The sequence below is a fragment of the Marmota monax genome, unplaced genomic scaffold (assembly GCF_021218885.2).
Source record: "Marmota monax isolate L192 unplaced genomic scaffold, Marmota_monax_Labrador192_F-V1.1 WCK01_AAM20220418_F8-fsc01454, whole genome shotgun sequence".
NCBI lineage: Eukaryota > Metazoa > Chordata > Mammalia > Rodentia > Sciuridae > Marmota > Marmota monax.
The window spans coordinates 45,163-62,656 of record NW_026693508.1 but is presented as its reverse complement, the minus strand read 5'-3'; the positions used below and the strand labels follow the sequence as shown (position 1 = coordinate 62,656).

The window sequence follows — 17,494 nt, the reverse complement described above, 5'->3', positions numbered from 1 at the left end:
TTTATAATATATCTGAAGTAGGTACTGGTTGCTTGGAACAGAACAGAATTTCACTCAAAATCACTGCTAAAGATGCTGAGTATTTGCTTTTGTTTTCAAAAATGGCAGGAAGGTATTCAGAAGTCCTGTGATATTGTTTTTTATTAATCTTGACTATTTAGAACAATGGAAGGTTTGGGATTGGGTTGCTCTAATTTTGGAGAGGACAAGACACATTCAGTGAAGTGACTGCCTCCTTAGGTGCTAAGGGAACCACTATCTCTACCAAGTGACTGCTCAAGATCAGCAAAGAATCCAACAACAGCAAGAAAAAAAAATTGAGGTGCAGGGTGGTGGGTGAGATAAAATTTTGAACTTTGTGGCCGGGCTGGGTGGCCCATGCCTATAATCCCAGTAGTTTGTGAGGCTAAGGAAAGAGGTTCTCAAGTTCAAAGCCAGCCTCAGCAAAAGCGAGGTGCAAAGGAACTCAGTGAGACCCTGTCTCTCAATAAAATACAAAATAGGACTGGCAATGTGGCTCGGTGGTTGAGTTCCCCTGAGTTCAAACCCCAGTACTCCTCCCAGCAAATGTGTGAACTTTGTGTTTTTCTCACTTCAATAATCTTTGAGAAACTCACTGAAGATTTTACTTGGAAATTAAATGAGGACTCTTGGAATCACCACATGCTGTTATTTGAAAGGTTGGTGCTCTCATTGGAGCTCCATGGTAACTAAACCAGGAAGACAGCCCAGTGATAACTGTGCCCTCCTCATTCACTCACCTTTCAGGAGCACCCAGCATCCTGCCCACCTCTCCACTAAGCACCACAGTTTCCTTCAAATCCCTCTCTGGTCACCTGTTTCTTCATGAGTCCCCATGTGTCACTCACAGGGCACTGTGTCACGTAGATATTCCCACCATTGCCGAAGCGTGGAGTCCCCCATCATGTGCACGATGTGGCCAGCCAGGCAGCCCAGGATGCTGTCAACAGTGGGGAAGGACTGGCCAGAGCAGGACAGGGAATGCCATACATCTTGGTGGTAGAAGCCAGAGGGCTTTGGGGCCAGAAGGCCAGGGCGGCACTTGGTCTGTGGGGATAGCACTATAGGAAGGAGAAAAGCAGAACAAAATAAAAAACAAAAAGAACCAACATTAACATCTAGAAGATGTCAGGTGCTCTTCTGTGTGCTTTACGTGTATCTTTTTCATTTACTCTTTGACAAAACCTATGACACACCATTCTTATATCTGGTGAGAGTAGGGACACTAGGACATGAAATGTTAAGCAATATGTGATCAAGATCAATGATTGGCAGTTCAAAAAATAATGAACAGAACTCCTATGTGATGCAACAATACCACTCCTGGGTATATACTAAAAGGAAGTGAAATCAGGATCTCAAAAAGATTATCCACAGTTTCACATTCATTGGAGCATTATTCACAATATCTAAGACACGGAAATAACTGAGTGTCTAGCAATGGATCAATGAGTAAAGAAAACAGGACACACATACAGAGTAATATTATCCATTCTTAAGAAAGGACATTCTGCTTTTTAGGACAACATGGATGAACTTGAAGGGCATTATACTAAGGGAGATAAGCCAGACCGTTGGGCCTGGTGGTGCACACCTGTAAACCCAGCAACTTGGGAGGATGAGATAGGTGGCTTGCAAGATCGAGGCCAGCCTCGGCAATTTAGCAAGACCCTAAGTAGTTTAGTAAGACCCTGTTTCAAAATTTTAAAAAATAATAATAAAAGGGTTGGGGATGTAGCTCAGTGAAAAATGCCCCTTGGCTGAATTCCCTGTGTCCCCCGACACACACAAAAACAAAGAAGCCAGGCAGAGAAAGACAAATACCATATGATATCACCTATATGGAATCTAAAAATGAATTTTAAAAATAGAGTAGAATGAAGGTTGCCAGCGACTTGGGGAAAGGGCAAAATGGAAGATTTGGTTCAAAATGTACAAATTTGCATTTATAAGATCAATACATTCTAATGTATAGCATGGTGACAGTAAATCATAATTATCTATATTATATACTTGAAATTTGCTAAGAGATTAAGTGTCATGTTGTCCTTATCACTCTAAAAAAATAATAAAAATAAAACAACCAGGTAAACTATGTGAGACAATGGATGGGCCAAGTAACTCAATTGTGGGTGATTGCTTCTTAACCTGTACCTATACTACATCATCACATTGTATGCTTTAAAAACATGCATTTCATTTGTCAATTATTCCTTGGTATAGCTAGGAAAATGAAAGAACAAAAAGAAAAGGAAGGAAACCCTGCCATTTGTGAAAACGTGGTTGATCTCCAGAGACGTCATGCTAAGTGAAATGGGCCAAAGAAGGTCAAAGACCACTGGCTTCAATGACACAAGGGATCTAACTAGTGAGACTCAAGAGGCAGACTGCAGAATGATGGTTGCCATGGGCGTAGGTGAAGAGAAAGCAGGAAGATGATGGGGAAAAGAGACAAAGTTTCAGTTTTACAGGATGAATAAGTCCAAGAGATCTACTCTACAGTCCCGAGTCTGTAGTGAACAATACTGTATTGCAGAGTGAAAATTTGCTGGGAGGGAAAAATCTTATGCCAAGTGTTACATACACCATAACAGTAATAATAAACACAAGTGGCAGGAGGAAATTTTGGAAGGTAATGAATATATTTTTTAATGTGTATAGAGTATTTACTTAAAATATGCCTGGCTTGGTGGCAAACGCCTGTAATCCCAGCAGCTCTGGAGGAAGATCCCGAGGGAGGAGGATCTCAAGTGCAAAGCCAGACTTAGCAACAGCAAGGCGCTATGTAACTCAGTGAGACCCTGTCTCTAAATAAAATACAAAATAGGACTGGGGAAGTGGCTCAGTGGTTAAGTGCCCCTGAGTTCAATCCCCAAGACCAAATAAATATATAAATAAATAAAATTTTTAAAAACATATCATATTTTCAGGAGAGTATTAAAGCATATATTTTCCTTTACTATAGAACATCTCTAGATAAATAGGGCATGAAATGGCACTCAATTCCCTGCCCCATTATAGTAATCTATATAGAACAATAGATGGAAAACACATCCTCAGTGTTCTTATATTCCTAAAATTGCAGAATAAAAATTGAGCTCCTCGGTCACAAAGTAAGATTTTAAAGTCTAATTTACTCTCGATCTTCTCTTCATCAGTCCCATCACAATCTTAAAGTATAATTGCTAGAAGTCGAATATGTTTATGGTACAGATTGTGTTGATGGTTTCATGGGGTGTGTTTATGGCCAAAGGCATCTAGTTGTACACAGCATTTAGTATGTCAATCCATACCTCAATGAAGTGGTTTGAAATCAGAAAAACAGTGACTGGCAGGGATAGCATGTGAATCCAAGAAGCCTGGTGTCACAGTCCGTTCTGCTGACCCCTGTACTCCACCGCCCTGGAAGGGAGAGGCTAGCCTCTCGGTCAAGGAACAAAACCCATATAGGTCCATTATCAACCTCCACTCCCAGCATGACTCAGCCCCACTCACCCCGACTGATGTTTTCTGTGGTTGCTGGTCTGATCAGAATTGGAGCAACACCCTGAGGCAGCAGCTTGTCAGTCACCTTCCTGGAGAAACAGGGAGAGAGAGCTTTGTGGAAGGCCACCTGGTGAAATCTGGAGTTGCTAAAGGGATTTGTTGATTGACTTGTTGTTTCCCCTCTAATTAAAAAAAGGAATGAGAACATTCCAATAATTAGCACATTTATAATTTGGAGCCATTATCAGGAGTCTTGGGGAGGGACTTTCTGCATTTCCTCTACTCATTGGACTTTTGGCTTACTAATAGTCAAGGTGAAGAAAGACAACTAAGCCAGATCACAGAGTTTTCTTTTTCTATAAATGGAAATACACAGAATGCCAGGGAGGAAAATCACTTCCTGGCACTAAATTCTGGAAGGACAGGGAGCAGAGATTTTTTTGTTATTGTTATATGAACACTCAGACATTGGGGACACACCTCTCCACTCTTTGAGTTGGGTTGTGCCTACTGATTTCCAAAGTTACAGTAAGAAAGAAGGAGGTGGGGTGGGGGTAGCTTTACAGTGCAGAAACCTAACAAAAATCCCCTTGGCCAGGCACAAACCACATTCATACTGTGTACCTGTGATGTCACCTGATGGAAATATAATTTACTTCCACAATTTTCCTTCCTAAAATACACAATCCCAGTCTGATCATAAGCAAGAGACATCAGATATATTTCCATAGAGGGGAATCCCACAAGATAATTGATCAGTACTTCTCCAAAACTCAAGGTCATCAAAGACAAAGTCAGAAAGACTGTTACAACCAAGATAAGCCTGAATGTAATATGGTAACTTGAATGGGATCTCCGATAAGAAAAGACATTAGTTAAAAATCTAATGGACTGTAATGTTAATAATGCCTCACCACAGGTTCATGAATTGAAACAGATGTACCACATTCATGTAAGATGTGAATCAGAAGAGATACTATGCAGGAAATGAAACACCAGAAGTTCACGCTATCTTCTCAGTTTCTCTGTTAATCTAAAACTGTTCTAAAAAATAATGTTTTTGAAATTAAAAGCTGGATCTATAGTTGTTTACCTAATATAAAAATATTTGTCTACAAAACTCTCATACCTCGGGGCTGGGGAGGTCGCTCAATGGGTAGAGTGCCTGCCTTGCATGCACAAGTCACTGGGTTCAATCCCCAGCACCATAAAACAAACAAACAAAAAACCCCACTTCATACCTCAATGTTCACAGCAGTCTTTTTTTATTGGCTCAAACTGGAAATGACTCAGATGTTCACGGAGAGGTGAATGGGTGAACAAATGGTGCTATATCCATAAGACACAAGACTTTCAGCAATAGGAAGGAAAAGCTATTGATATACAACAGCAGAGATGAGTCTCAGAAACATTTCACTGACCCAAAGGCAGATACAAGGCAGATACAAGAGACTGTATACTGTGTGATTCTGGTTTTATGCAATTTTACAAAAGACAAACCTATATTTACTGTCAGAAGGCTGTTTGGCTTCCTGGGACTGGAGATTAGAAGAGGAAAGAAATTGACAGTGAAGGGGTGCAAGAGAACTTCAGGGGAAAATGTTCTCTAGCTTGACTGTATTGGCAATCAAAAAACACATTGACTTGCACATTAGAAACATGGTTATTTCATTGCATGTAAATGAAACTTCACTAAATTTGATTTTTTTATTGTTTAAACAAAAAGTTAAAACAGCTCCAGTCTTCCATTATTTGTTTTTGTTGTTGTTTTCTTTTCTTTTTAGTACCAAGAACTGAACCCAGGGGTGCTTAACCACTGAGCCACATCCCCAGCCTTTTTTTTAATTTTAATTTTTTTGTTTGTTTGTTTTAAGACAGAGTCTTGCTGAGTTGCTCAGTGCCTCACTAAGTTGCTGAGGATGGCTTTAAACTTTGGATCTTCCAGCCTCAGCCTCCCAAAATAATGGTATCACAGTTGTGCACCACCACACCCATCCCATTATTACCTCCTTCTGTAGCTATAACTCCATCAGGCTCCCTTCCCCTCTTCTATGCATCATTAAAAAATGTCTTTACTGTGTACGTAACATATAGATCTATTAGATATTAATATTTTGCCAGACGTGAATCCAATCTTTCTTTAAAAAGAAATTGATCAATAGCTAAAATGTTAAAATACTAATGCTAAATGCAGGAGAGGACACAGAGAGACTGGGTCTCTTACACATGGCTGGTGGGAATATAAAATGGTACAGCCACTCTGGCAAATAGTTTGGCAGTTTATTGTAAAACTAAGCATCTACCAATTGCACAACCAAGAAACTGCACTCAGGCATTTTATTCCACAGATATGACAAAAGAATCTTTTTTTTTAAAAAAAAGAACCTGTATATAAATATTCATAGAAGCTTTATTTATGATAGTTAAAATCTGGAAACACCCCAACGTCCTTCAATGGGCAAATGTCTTAACAAACGTACACAGTGGCAAGAAAAAGAAATGAATTATCAATAGATCCAACAGCATGGATGGGTCTAGAGAACTCTGTGTTTTGTGTAAAAAAATCTCAAATTACTGCATTACTGTCTAACTCTACTTACAGAACCATCTAGAAATGACAAAACTGTAGAGATAGAGAACAGAAAAGAGTTACCAGGTGATAAGAACAGGCACTGGGGAGTGGGAGAGCCTAGAAAGGAGAGCAGAAGGGTTTCCTTTTGGTGGAGAACATTTCTGAATCTTGATTGTAATGGTGGTTACAACATTCTATACGTATTGTGAATTTGTAGAGAAACACACACACACACACACACACACAACTACATGGACCAGTAGACGGAAACTGAATGGTTTTGTGGTCTGGTTAACAGAATTGTATCAAAGCTTATTTTCTGTTTTGATTTTGTTCTTCATATATGAAATGTTGCCATTGGGGGAAATTGGGCCAGAGAGTCAGATGATTCAATGTATTCTTTTGGCAACTTTTTGTGGGTCTATAGTTATTCACAATCAATGGTTGAAAATTAATAGATTGATCATTACAGGTTCCTCAGGCACACACACCCCCATGCTCCTGCCCTCTTTCATACTGTTCCTCAAAAAGATGAAGTCACTATTATGAATTCATTATTTATATTCTCATCCATATTTGATACAGTTGATACATGTTTATGAATTCAAAATACTAATTAGAATTGTTTGCAAGTTTTAAAACTTTAGCTATAATATGTATCTATCATTACTCATTATGTTTTCAAGATTTAGTAATGGTATAAGTAATGGTATTAACACCCCTACCAGTAGATATGAGATTTTCTACCACTACCCATCATCATCACTCTTTGTTTTTCCAGATTAAAATGTTTTGTCCATATAAAAATTAAAGACATTATATTTGGGAGTCAAGTGTGGTGGTGCATGCCTGTAATCCCAGCAACTTGAGAGGCTGGGGCAGGAAGATTGCAAGTTCAATACCAGCATCAGCAACTTAGTGTGGCCCTAAGAAACTTAGCAAGAACCTGAATCAAAATTTTAAAAAATTAAAAGGAAACTCCCAAAAAAACATATTATTATATCTTGGTTTCATTGTAAATTTCCCTCATTGATTATGAGGATGAGTGTATATTTTTTATTCACTATTCAAATCTTTCTTCCTTGATTTCTTATTTATATTTTTTCCTTATTGCTCTATTGGGCTATATAATATTTCTTATTGCTTTGTAATATTTCTTTACTTACTCCTAGTACTAATATTATTATATCAATTAAATGTGTTATAGATATCATCTCTCAGATTTTAGTTTGACTTAATTAAGTTACTTTTTGTAAGGGAGAAGTATTTGATTTCTATGTAGCCCAATTTAACTATATTTTTCTTTGTGACACCATAATAGTATTTTCCTGATCCCAAATTAATTTACCAATAACATAAAACAAACTCAGAGACAAATATCCAGCATAGCATTGCCTTGAAATTTGTGAAGTGAAAACTGCTGTGTTATAAAGAGATATCATTGGGGCTGAGGTATAGCTCAGTGATAGAGCACATGCCTAGCATGCAAGAGGCCCTGGGTTCAATCTCTAACACCACAAAGAGAGAGAGGAAGCTGATCATAACCTATAAATCTACAAACACAATATAATACATTTATATCTGAAGCTATTAGATTAAGCAGTCACAAAATATTAGTGAAGATATAAAAGTTGAGAATGTAAAACTTAACAAGTTAGATTAAATAGGTTCAGAATTCTTTCTGGAAAAATACAGAATGTAAATTACTTTCAATGAAATGTGGCATCCAAAGAAAAAGCAGGAGTCACTGTGATTAAAGACGTGTGCAGATATTTAGTAGATTTTTAATTTTAGGGGGTATTTTTAATTTTAGAGGGTATTTCAACCCTAAACTCTCAAAATTCAAAAAATTTAAAAGTTAATAATTCACAAATCATTTACAAATTACACAAAAACTTTAAAAGTAATTTGTAAATAACTCATGAATTAAAGAGGTAACAACTGTAGAAATTATAAAATATGTAAAACACAATAAAAATAAAGCTTCCATATGTAAAACTTTGGAGAATACAGCTAAAGCTGTACTCAGAGGGAAATTCATATCCCTCATCATTTTTACACAATAAAAGGAAGACTGAAATAGATGGTGTTAAGTGTTCTGAATCATGAAACTACAAAAAAGGAAATAAACTCTATAAGAAATTGAAGAAACCAATGTCAAAGATGCTACCCAAACTCATGAAAAAGAATGGCACACCTAGGTATTCACAACATATTTTGCTGAAAATAATTTAAAAATCTACTAAATATCTGCAGTAATGAACTCTTGGGTTGAAACAGAAATGAAAGCAAGACCCTAGATAAATAAATGAAGCACTTCAGCTACTTTTGCCCTGAGATAAGTTTGTTGTATTTAATACTTTGCCTCTTATCTACAGAAGTCCTCATTGAACTTCAAATCTAAGATCAATCAAAATCCTCTCTGAAGATACAGCCTGACCATGTACTGTATGTCTGTCTAGCAATGTCTGTCACTTGGTAGTTGCCCAACAAGCTCATGTTGGAATTGAGTAGAAATAATTGCTGAATGGTGCAAGTGGTGGAAGTGGTGGAGGGCCACTGGATCACAGGAGTGAGTTTGGAAGGAAAGATGAGGCTTAGGGTTGGAATCCATATCCTGGGTTTCTTACCCTGCCAGCAGGGCGTCATCACGTGGTGTGGTCACCTTCAGGTAACTCCCGCTTGAGTGAGCAACCAAAGAGTTGCAGGGCAGAGTAGGGGGTTGAGCACAGAACCAGAGCTCACCAGAAACCACATCCCTGTACTGGCAGGTATGCCCTTTGGCCCCAGTTGAGTGAGGATCAACATTGCAAATCACAGTCTCTTTAGCACCAGAACTGCCCTGGAAATACCCCCTAAAATCAACCGTGGCCCTCCTCTCTTCCCAGATTCTGCGCAGAACCCCAACAGCCTCACTGGAGTGGATCAGCCGCACTTGCACCTGGGCCTTCCCAGCCCAGAGCAGAGGGAAGGACAATAGGTATGTGCCATTCTCCAAGTCCTGGACATCCCCGGGGACCCCTGCTCTCAATTCTGGACCCAGCAATCTTGCCTGAAACAGATCCCCACCATGGATCTTGCGCCTGCCTTGGTGGTCCCTGGCCACAAGGACAACCTCCAGGTAGCCACCCAGGGCATAGGTGTCCTGAGCAGGACCCCTCAGGTGGTAGGTGGAGGTCTTGGGGCTGGTGGAGGACAAAAAGTCCCCCCTATCTCCTGGGGTCAGAGGCCAATATAGAAGGTGAGTCAGGTTGAAGAGCTCCTGGCGGAGAGAGTCCAAGAGGAAGGGTGATTCCACAGAGTTGGAGACATATTTAGAGACAGGCCGGGGTCCTGGAGCCCGATAGATGATGTTGTCAGTCCAGGACATCTTGAAATAGAACACCTGTGGGGAGAGAAAGAGGAATCTGTCGGAGGTTTCTACTTTTCTCATTTTCTCACTGGAAGGAGATTTCCATTCACCAAAGCTCAGTCCCCTCTGCCAGGTAGGACCCAGGGCTTCTCCCTACCTGCATCATGCTGTCTGTCTCTCATAAGCCTGGCATCCAAGTCACCACCATCTTTATTCAAAAGAAGCATCTCATGTTGCAAAGGTGAAGTTGCGTCTCTTGTTTAGTTCCACTGTCTCCTTCCCTTAGCCTTCTTATTCCGTCCACTGCCAACTGTCTCCCCATATCCACCTGCTCCCTGAGTTATGAGCCAGCCTGGACCCAACCCTCAGATCTCTGATTTCCTCACTCTTCACAAATCCTGCTTCCTCCCCAGAGCCTGGTATTCTCAGTGACCTTCCTCTCCTTTCCCCTCTTTCCGCAATTCCCACCTCCAACCTACATTTCTAGCTGAAAGTCAAGGTGGGCAAACCCTTTACTCAATTTTCTTGAGGATTACAGAAGAACAAGGTGAGACCATCCCCTCAGTGAACTCCCTCTCCAATTGGGCTCAGCTGAAGAGATTGACTCTCAGAAACCACTGGAAAGGCAGGAAATTCTAGAAAGGCACAGGTCAGGTATGGGCTGGCAAAATAAGAAAGATACTGCAGATTATTTCCAAGTGAGGCACAGTGTTTGCTATGAAAAGGAGTCTCCTCCAGGGTCCCAGATCTCACTGGCATTACAAAGTCACAAATACATTCCAGAGAAGTACAAGTTCCAAATGGGAAGAGCCATGGAGAGAGGCCATGTTTTACACCATAGGGCTGGTGGTGGGTGAAAGGAATTGAGGTACCTGTGTATCAGATATTCACCCACCAATATCCATCAATATCCCTTCCGTTTCAGCAAAGGGATCTCAGTAAAAAGGCAATTTACCAACACATCTCAATTCCAATCTGTGGAAAGACTGTTAATGTGAAGTTATCCTGGAATTAGGAGTACGAGCTCAGAGCAATCATCTTGGGAGGCTAATCGTGCAGCTATGTGTCATGAGGCACAGGGTAAGGAACTTGCTGTTCTCCTTCCCATTGTCTCCTAACCAGGCTATTTATTATAGATGTGCCTCTTGTTAAATTGTACTACATTGTCTCAAGATCCAACAGGATGAGTTGCAGGCACTGTGGCACAGGCTGGTAATCCCAGTGACTCAGCAGACTGAAGCAGAGGGATCACAAATTCAAGGCCAGTCTGGAAAGTTAGCGAGACTCTGTCTCAAAATGTAAAATAAAAAAGGTCAGAGCACCCTTGGGTTCAATCCCCAGTACCATTAAAAAAAAAAATGTCTTGGCTATTCCTGTTCCTTGGAAAATCCAGGCATCGTGAATGTGTTAGATTTCATGTCAAAGGAGATTTAAAGTTGCTCATCAGGTGATTTGAGAGTATAATTTTTTCTGGGTTTACCTGAGTGGACCTAGAATAAATATAAGGGCCCTTATAAGTGAAAAATGGAGGTAGAAGAAGGAGACCCAGAGAGAGACAGAGACAGAGACAGAGACAGAGAGACAAGCCTGAGAAAGACTTATTCTACCAAATATTAAAACTTGCTAGTTATCAGTGAAATCAAAAGTTTTATAAAAAAGTCTTACCATAAAGCATTAATAATTAATAAGTGGTACATGAATAGACAAACAGAATAAGAGAATAGAGTATTTACAAATATTTACTCTAAGTAGATGAAAGAACAAACATGAAATACAAAACCTATGAAGATTTTTAGGTGACAAATAGGAGACTGAAGGGTTATGGAAAATAATATGCCTACAAGACAGCTCCCCAGGAAAAACAAAGGGACAGTGTGACTCGGGAGGAGGGAGGGAAAATTAACCAAACATTAAACCTGTCCCAGAACATCCTTTCTGTTAGCAATGGGCCCTGAGGAAAAAAGCAAACTTTTATTCCTTCCCAGGTTCACCCCAGCATCTCCACAAAAACCAAATATTGCCCCTTCCCAATCTCAATGGGTCCTCAAGGAAGGAGGCAAATACTGAAATTCTGGGCCCTGGACTTTACCCTTCCCCATTTTAGATGAGTCCTGGAAGGAGAAAACCAAATAGAGAAGCACTAGGTGACAATGGGTCCCAGAGGAAGGAAGATAAGCAGTGAACACCAACTTGTAAGCTTTCCCAAATGACAAGGAGTTTCAAACATTTTACAACTGCCTTCCTCAGTTAAAATTTTAATCCGCACAATGAGGTCTCTCACTGTCCAAACCGCACATCCGCATCTCCAATGATTAATTCACCCTCATTGTAAACTTTAAAACCCAGACTCCTTCTGTAACTCTGGGGCCATTTCTCGTACCCAGAAAATGAGGCATCCTATGCCTGATGGATTCACAGCAGAATAAAGGAAAGCTGCTGATCCAAGGTTTGCTTCCCATTTCTCGCCTCTGTCATTTGGTCGCCATGCACTTACAGAGACTATGTTCACATGTTTTAGATGAAAAAAACTAAACATAATACAAAAGAGCACTAACCACCACAGAACATTTTGATTACTGACAAATACAACTTCCTTTAAAGTTAAGAAAAGATACCATTTGTTAAATGTTATTAAATGGTTTATTAAAGATGCTATGGCCAATGAAAGAAACAAATCACTGCGAGGAAGAAGATATTTGCAACATACAACTAACAAAGCACTAAGAACCAGGATATAATAAAGAAATCCTATGATTTAGAAACAAAACAGACAACTTGACAGAAAAACAAGCAAAAGCTTGAACTAATCCTTTGCAAAAGACAACATCCAGAAGTTCTGAATGATTAGGTAATTGGAAATGAAAACCACAATGAGACGCTATCACATACCCACAAAGTTAGCCTAAATGTGACCATACATGGTATTAATGGAGATGGGGGTCCCTGGGAACACTGAGAGATGCTTATAGAGTACAAATAAGTTCGAACAACCTGAACTGCAGACCATGAAAAGATAGGAACTTCCTGATTTATTTTGTTACCACCTGCTCTTGATATCAACAGCAACACTATCTCATGTTTTATGAAAATTCTAAATATACTACAGCACTAAAAAATGATAATATAGTTTATTCCAGTAGCTTTTATTCAGAAACATAAAGGTGGTTCAATATCGGGAAATATATGAATGTAATGTACTATCTGAAAATCTAAAGATGAAAAAAAATTGCACATGCGAATTTACTAATAGATGCTGAAATGGCCTCTGATTTGTCAGAATCCATTCCTAGTTAGAACTCCAAGTAAAACAGAAAAATAAACTACTTAAATATAATGAAAGGTACTTCCCTCTATGGCCCATCCCTTCAAAGTCATACCAACATTTCCTGGAATGTGAACAGTCTGGTTGCTGAGAATGCTCTTCATTCTCACAGCAAATGTGGCACAGAATGATATGTAGAAAAACCTAAAGAATCCACCAAAAAATTCTTAGAATTGAAACTTATTCAGTAAAGTCACAAGACACACAAAATTAACATACAAAAATCAATACCATTTTTAAACACCAATAATAAACTTGCTGAGAGAGAAATCAAGAAAGTGATCACATTTATAAAAGTCTCAAAAAATAATAAAATTCTAGGAAAAAATTTAACTGAGAGTGAAAGATCCCCACAATTCAAATTACAATTCACTGATAAAAGAAATTGAGGAAGACACCACAATAAATAAATAAAAATGGAAAAACATCCCAAGTTCATGGGTTGGAAGAATTAATGTGGTAAACATGTTTAGACTACTCAGAGAGATTTAAAGATGCAATGTAATCCTCATGAGAATACCAATGGCATTCTTCTCAGAAATAGAAAAAAAAAAGTCCTAAATTTCATGTGGAATTGTAAAAGACCCCAAATAGCCAAAGTAATCTTGAGCAAAGAGAAGGAAGCCAGAGGCCTGGCAATTGACCTCAAAGCATATTACAATGTTGAAATAAGCAATGAGGCATGATATGGGCATTAAAGCTGACACATGGAGAACCCAGGAATCGACCCACTCATCTACAGCCAACTGATCTTTGGCAAAGGTGCCAGAAACATACATTGAAGAATGAACAGTCTCTATAAACAGTACTGGGAAAACTGGATATCCATATGCAGAAGAATGAAACTGGATCCTCTCTCTCACCATATACAAAACAAACAAACAAATAAACAAACAAACAAAAACCCCTCAAAATGGATCAAAGTCCTACATGGGAAACCAGAAACTATAAAACTACTAAAAGAAAACATAGCAGAAATACCTTAAGATATTGATATAGGCAGAGGGGGTTTTTTTGGTGGCAGGGAGAATGGGCAAATGGAATTATATTGAACTGATAGAGGAAACAATCAACAGAGAAAAAGAGACAAACTGGAGAATGAGAGAAGATATATTGAGCAAACTATTATTAACATTCAGAATATACAAGGAACAGCAAGAAAAAAATCCAATTAAAAAATGAGCAAATTGGTGGGGTGCGGTGGTGCATGCCTATAATCCCAGCAATTTGGGAGGTTGAGAAAGGAGAATCACAAGTTCAAAGCCAGCATGAGCAACTGCAAAGCACTAAGCAACTCAGTGAGCCCCTATCTCTAAATAAAATACAAAATAGGGTTGGGAATGTGACTCAGTGGTTGAGTACCCCTGAGTTCAATCCCCAGTACCAACAACAACAACAATGAGCAAATTTGGGGGCATGATGGCGCACACCTGTAATCCCAGCAGCTCAGGAGGCAGAGGCAGGAGGATTGCAAGTTCAAAGTCAGCCTCAACAACTTGGCGAGGTCCTAAGAAATTTAGTGAGATCCAATCTCAAAATAAAAGTAAATAGGGCTGGGGATGTGTCTCAGTGGTTAAGTGCCCCTAATTAAATCCCCAGTACCTCACCCTCCAACAAAGAGCTAATGATCTAATAGACATTTCTCAAAAGAAGGTACACATAAACAAGTACATGGTGTGATTACTTTTCCAAGAAATTTAGTCAGGCAAAATTAAACTATATTGTCATAAATCGAGGTATTGGCTACCTTGGAAAGAAATGAAGGTGGGAGTGACATGAAGGGGGCATGAGAGGAGGCTTCTGAGGGTGATGGAAATTTCCATTTCTCAACTTGGATTGAGATCACCACAGGTGTGGTATCTTTGACTTTTATTGAGAATTTAAAGTTTTATGCATATTTTTATCTGTGTTGTAGCTTAACTACTTTTACAAGGTAGAAAGTTCTGGCTGAGACCCAAAGAAGTCTCGCTCACCCTTTCACATGGACAAGGTTACTCTGGAAATGAAATGGACACCTTCTTCAGAACTATTATTAAGGTACTAGAATTTTTCTATTTAACTCTTTCATTGGTTTTAGGATGAAGACTGACTTGTCAAGGCATACTGAAGATCATCCACTTTCTAAGAAAAGTCAGAAATCTCTTTTTCCATGCAAAATATCCTACTGTTTATTGAGTGCCACAGCATGAGTTTAGAGCTCAAAATTATCTTTCATCAAAAACTCAGTGTTAACTGATGGACAGGGAAATGCATTCTCTGGCCTTTCCCAGGTTCCTCAGTGAAGCAATAAAATGTACTCCACTCAATTGCTCATTTGCTGTTTCTCTAGTCAGGATTTTTTTTTTTAAATCCCTGCCTCTTTCTCTCTGCTAAAAAGCAGAACTGAACACCAAAGACTTCCATCTCTTTCATTTACACTGGGGCAGAAAGAGAAAAAAAAAAATCTTTTGGAAGGTGAGAAAACAATGAACACCATGAATTGCTTTTCTTTTCTCCTTTGAGATTTCCCCATAACAACTTCTTACACCTGAGAGGAAACATAAATAAACCTTCTGGCTTCTCTTGGTTTTAGTTGATTTTTTTTTTCCTATTACTTTTCTTTTTTGGTACCAGGGATTGAACCTAGAGGTGCTTATCAATTGAGCAACACCCCCAGCCCTTTTAATTTATTTATTATTTTAATTTTGACACAGGGTTTTGCCAAGTTGCTTAGGGCCTCACTAAGTTGCTGAGGCTGTCCTTAAAATTGTGATCCCCTGGGCTAGGGTTGTGGCTCAGCGGTAGAGTGCTCGCTTAGCACATTCGAGGCCCTGGGTTCGATCCTCAGCACCAAATAAAAATAATAAATAAAGGTATTATGTTCAACTACAACTAAAAAAAAGTAAATATTTTTTTTAAAAAATTGTGATCCTCCTGCCTCAGTTTAGTTGATATTTTAAAATGACTAATTTTGGAGATCACACAGTTGAATGATGTACGATGATTCTTTTCCTATTTGTTGTCGATGCTACCTGAGATTGAATCCACCTAATAAGTTAAAACTGTTCTCTGGCAAATAATAATAATAATAATAATAATTGCCTCTTGCTCTTCTCCCCTGTTCTGTATCTTAAGGGTTAATTGCAAGGTAGCTATTTTGGAAAAAGGGACTTGCTAATAATATTTTTTCTGGGTCTCTGAAAGACCCAGAGTATTCGGTGACCTTCAGATAGCAGTGCCATGTATGTCAGAAAAGCAGACGACCTAGAAATTTATGACCATTTCTGGTGTCCCACACATATGTCTGAGAAGAAAAGTATACCTCCTCCAAATCCCTATGTAAGCATTGTGCTTGAGTCCCCTGAGCAAGATGGCTCTTAAGGACCAGAGTTCCCATTTTCCAACTTGCTGACTTGTTGCCAGTAAGGCCCTTCCCCCATCATTCTGTTTCTTGAGCTATTGGTTTCTTTAGAGGGCAGTGGAACCAGTGCAATTTTTTTTTATTTGTAGATGGACACAAAATCTTTATTTATTCATTTTTATGTGTTGCTGAAGATCAAACCCAGTGCGTCACGAATACAAAGCAAATGCTCTACCACTGAGCTACAACCCCAGCCCTGGAACCAGCTTTTTGACATTGCATTCTGAGTTTGTGTTAGATTCCCTAGTAGAGCTCAGGATCCAATCTGCTCACCTTCTTCCTTAAACTGATTTTCCACGCTGCATTTACTCATTCTAGAATCCTATGAGGTCGAGGTCAAAAATTTGAGCTCTTCCCTCCGTCCGGTCTCCTACGATCTAAACTGGAGTTTGCATAGGGAAAGAAGAAATGAGCCAGCAATGAGAGGAATCAGAGTCGAGGGAGGTACTCACCCAAACCAGAAAGAGCAACCCAGCAATCAGAATCTTGTAGCCCTTGAATTGCTCCATGAAGGGATTCGCTCAGCCTATGCTCTTGAGTGCGAATGAGGCATTCAGTTGGAGCATAAAGAAGCACAGACTTAGACACTCCCATCATAAGGGAGTGAGTGTACTGTGGCGACTTTCCAATTTCCTTAAACACTGTCACCTGGCATTACTTACGTGTTCAATCATATATCAGGTACCTATTCTAGCCTTTGTGTCTCTCTAGGACTCTCACAATCTCTGCCAGAATCCTAGAATCTCACTCAAACTTTTGGAATGAACACTGTTTCCTGTAAGACAGGTTCCATTCCAGGGTATAGAAGAACATTCACCAAGTCTCTGGGCTAAGACTCACTTATACATCTGAAACATCACTGCTTTCACCAGTACTTTAGACTCAGGTATAGGTGATAATTCACTATGTACAAAAGCCATCAGGGAGAGAATTTACAGTTCGTTGTTTGCTTGAAAGTTTTCTTAGAATGTATTTTCTGTTTGTTGTAGGTGCTTTATTGATATATTGTTCCTACAATGGGAGGACTTCAGCAAGACAGATGCCCAACGTTGGGAGAGTCTATCTGAGAGTCCATTTGGATCATTCCAGTGGACGATGAAGAGGTGACAAAGTTAGGATGGAACTCAGCACATGTCACTGCCCTGAAATACACATAAGCTATTAATAAGGAAGAAAAGAGAGTAGGAAAAATCAGATCTAAAGAAAGAGAATAAGAATTATCGACGTCGCTATTGGTTGAGCTTTGAATTTGATTTGAGACCCTGGATCAGCTGGGATAAAAAGGGACAGTGCAAACCTACCAGAATTCCCATCCTGCATTCCTGCAGTATGAGTGTCACA

At 39.3% G+C, this 17,494-nt stretch overlaps 1 protein-coding gene across 1 annotated transcript; it reads right to left on the bottom strand.

Annotated features, from left to right (window-relative positions):
* Positions 1-851: 851 nt before the first annotated feature.
* LOC124102186 (NXPE family member 3-like) lies at positions 852-16,662 on the bottom strand. The gene is made up of 4 exons (XM_046458375.2): positions 16,606-16,662; positions 8,710-9,464; positions 3,517-3,596; positions 852-1,082 (listed from the first exon to the last, which is right to left on the bottom strand). The coding sequence occupies exons 1-4, from the start codon at positions 16,660-16,662 to the stop codon at positions 862-864; spliced, it is 1,113 nt and encodes a 370-aa protein (XP_046314331.1). The 3' UTR covers positions 852-861.
* Between the last annotated feature and the right edge of the window lie 832 nt (positions 16,663-17,494).

Coding starts and splice junctions, on each gene's coding strand:
- LOC124102186 (XM_046458375.2), bottom strand. CDS start 16,662: ATGGAGCAATTCAAGGGCTACAAGATTCTGATTGCTGGGTTGCTCTTT. Junction 9,465..16,605: donor GGTTGCTCTTTCTGGTTTGG/GTGAGTACCTCC, acceptor CTCTCCCCACAG/GTGTTCTATTTCAAGATGTC. Junction 3,597..8,709: donor GATGACGCCCTGCTGGCAGG/GTAAGAAACCCA, acceptor CTGTTTCTCCAG/GAAGGTGACTGACAAGCTGC.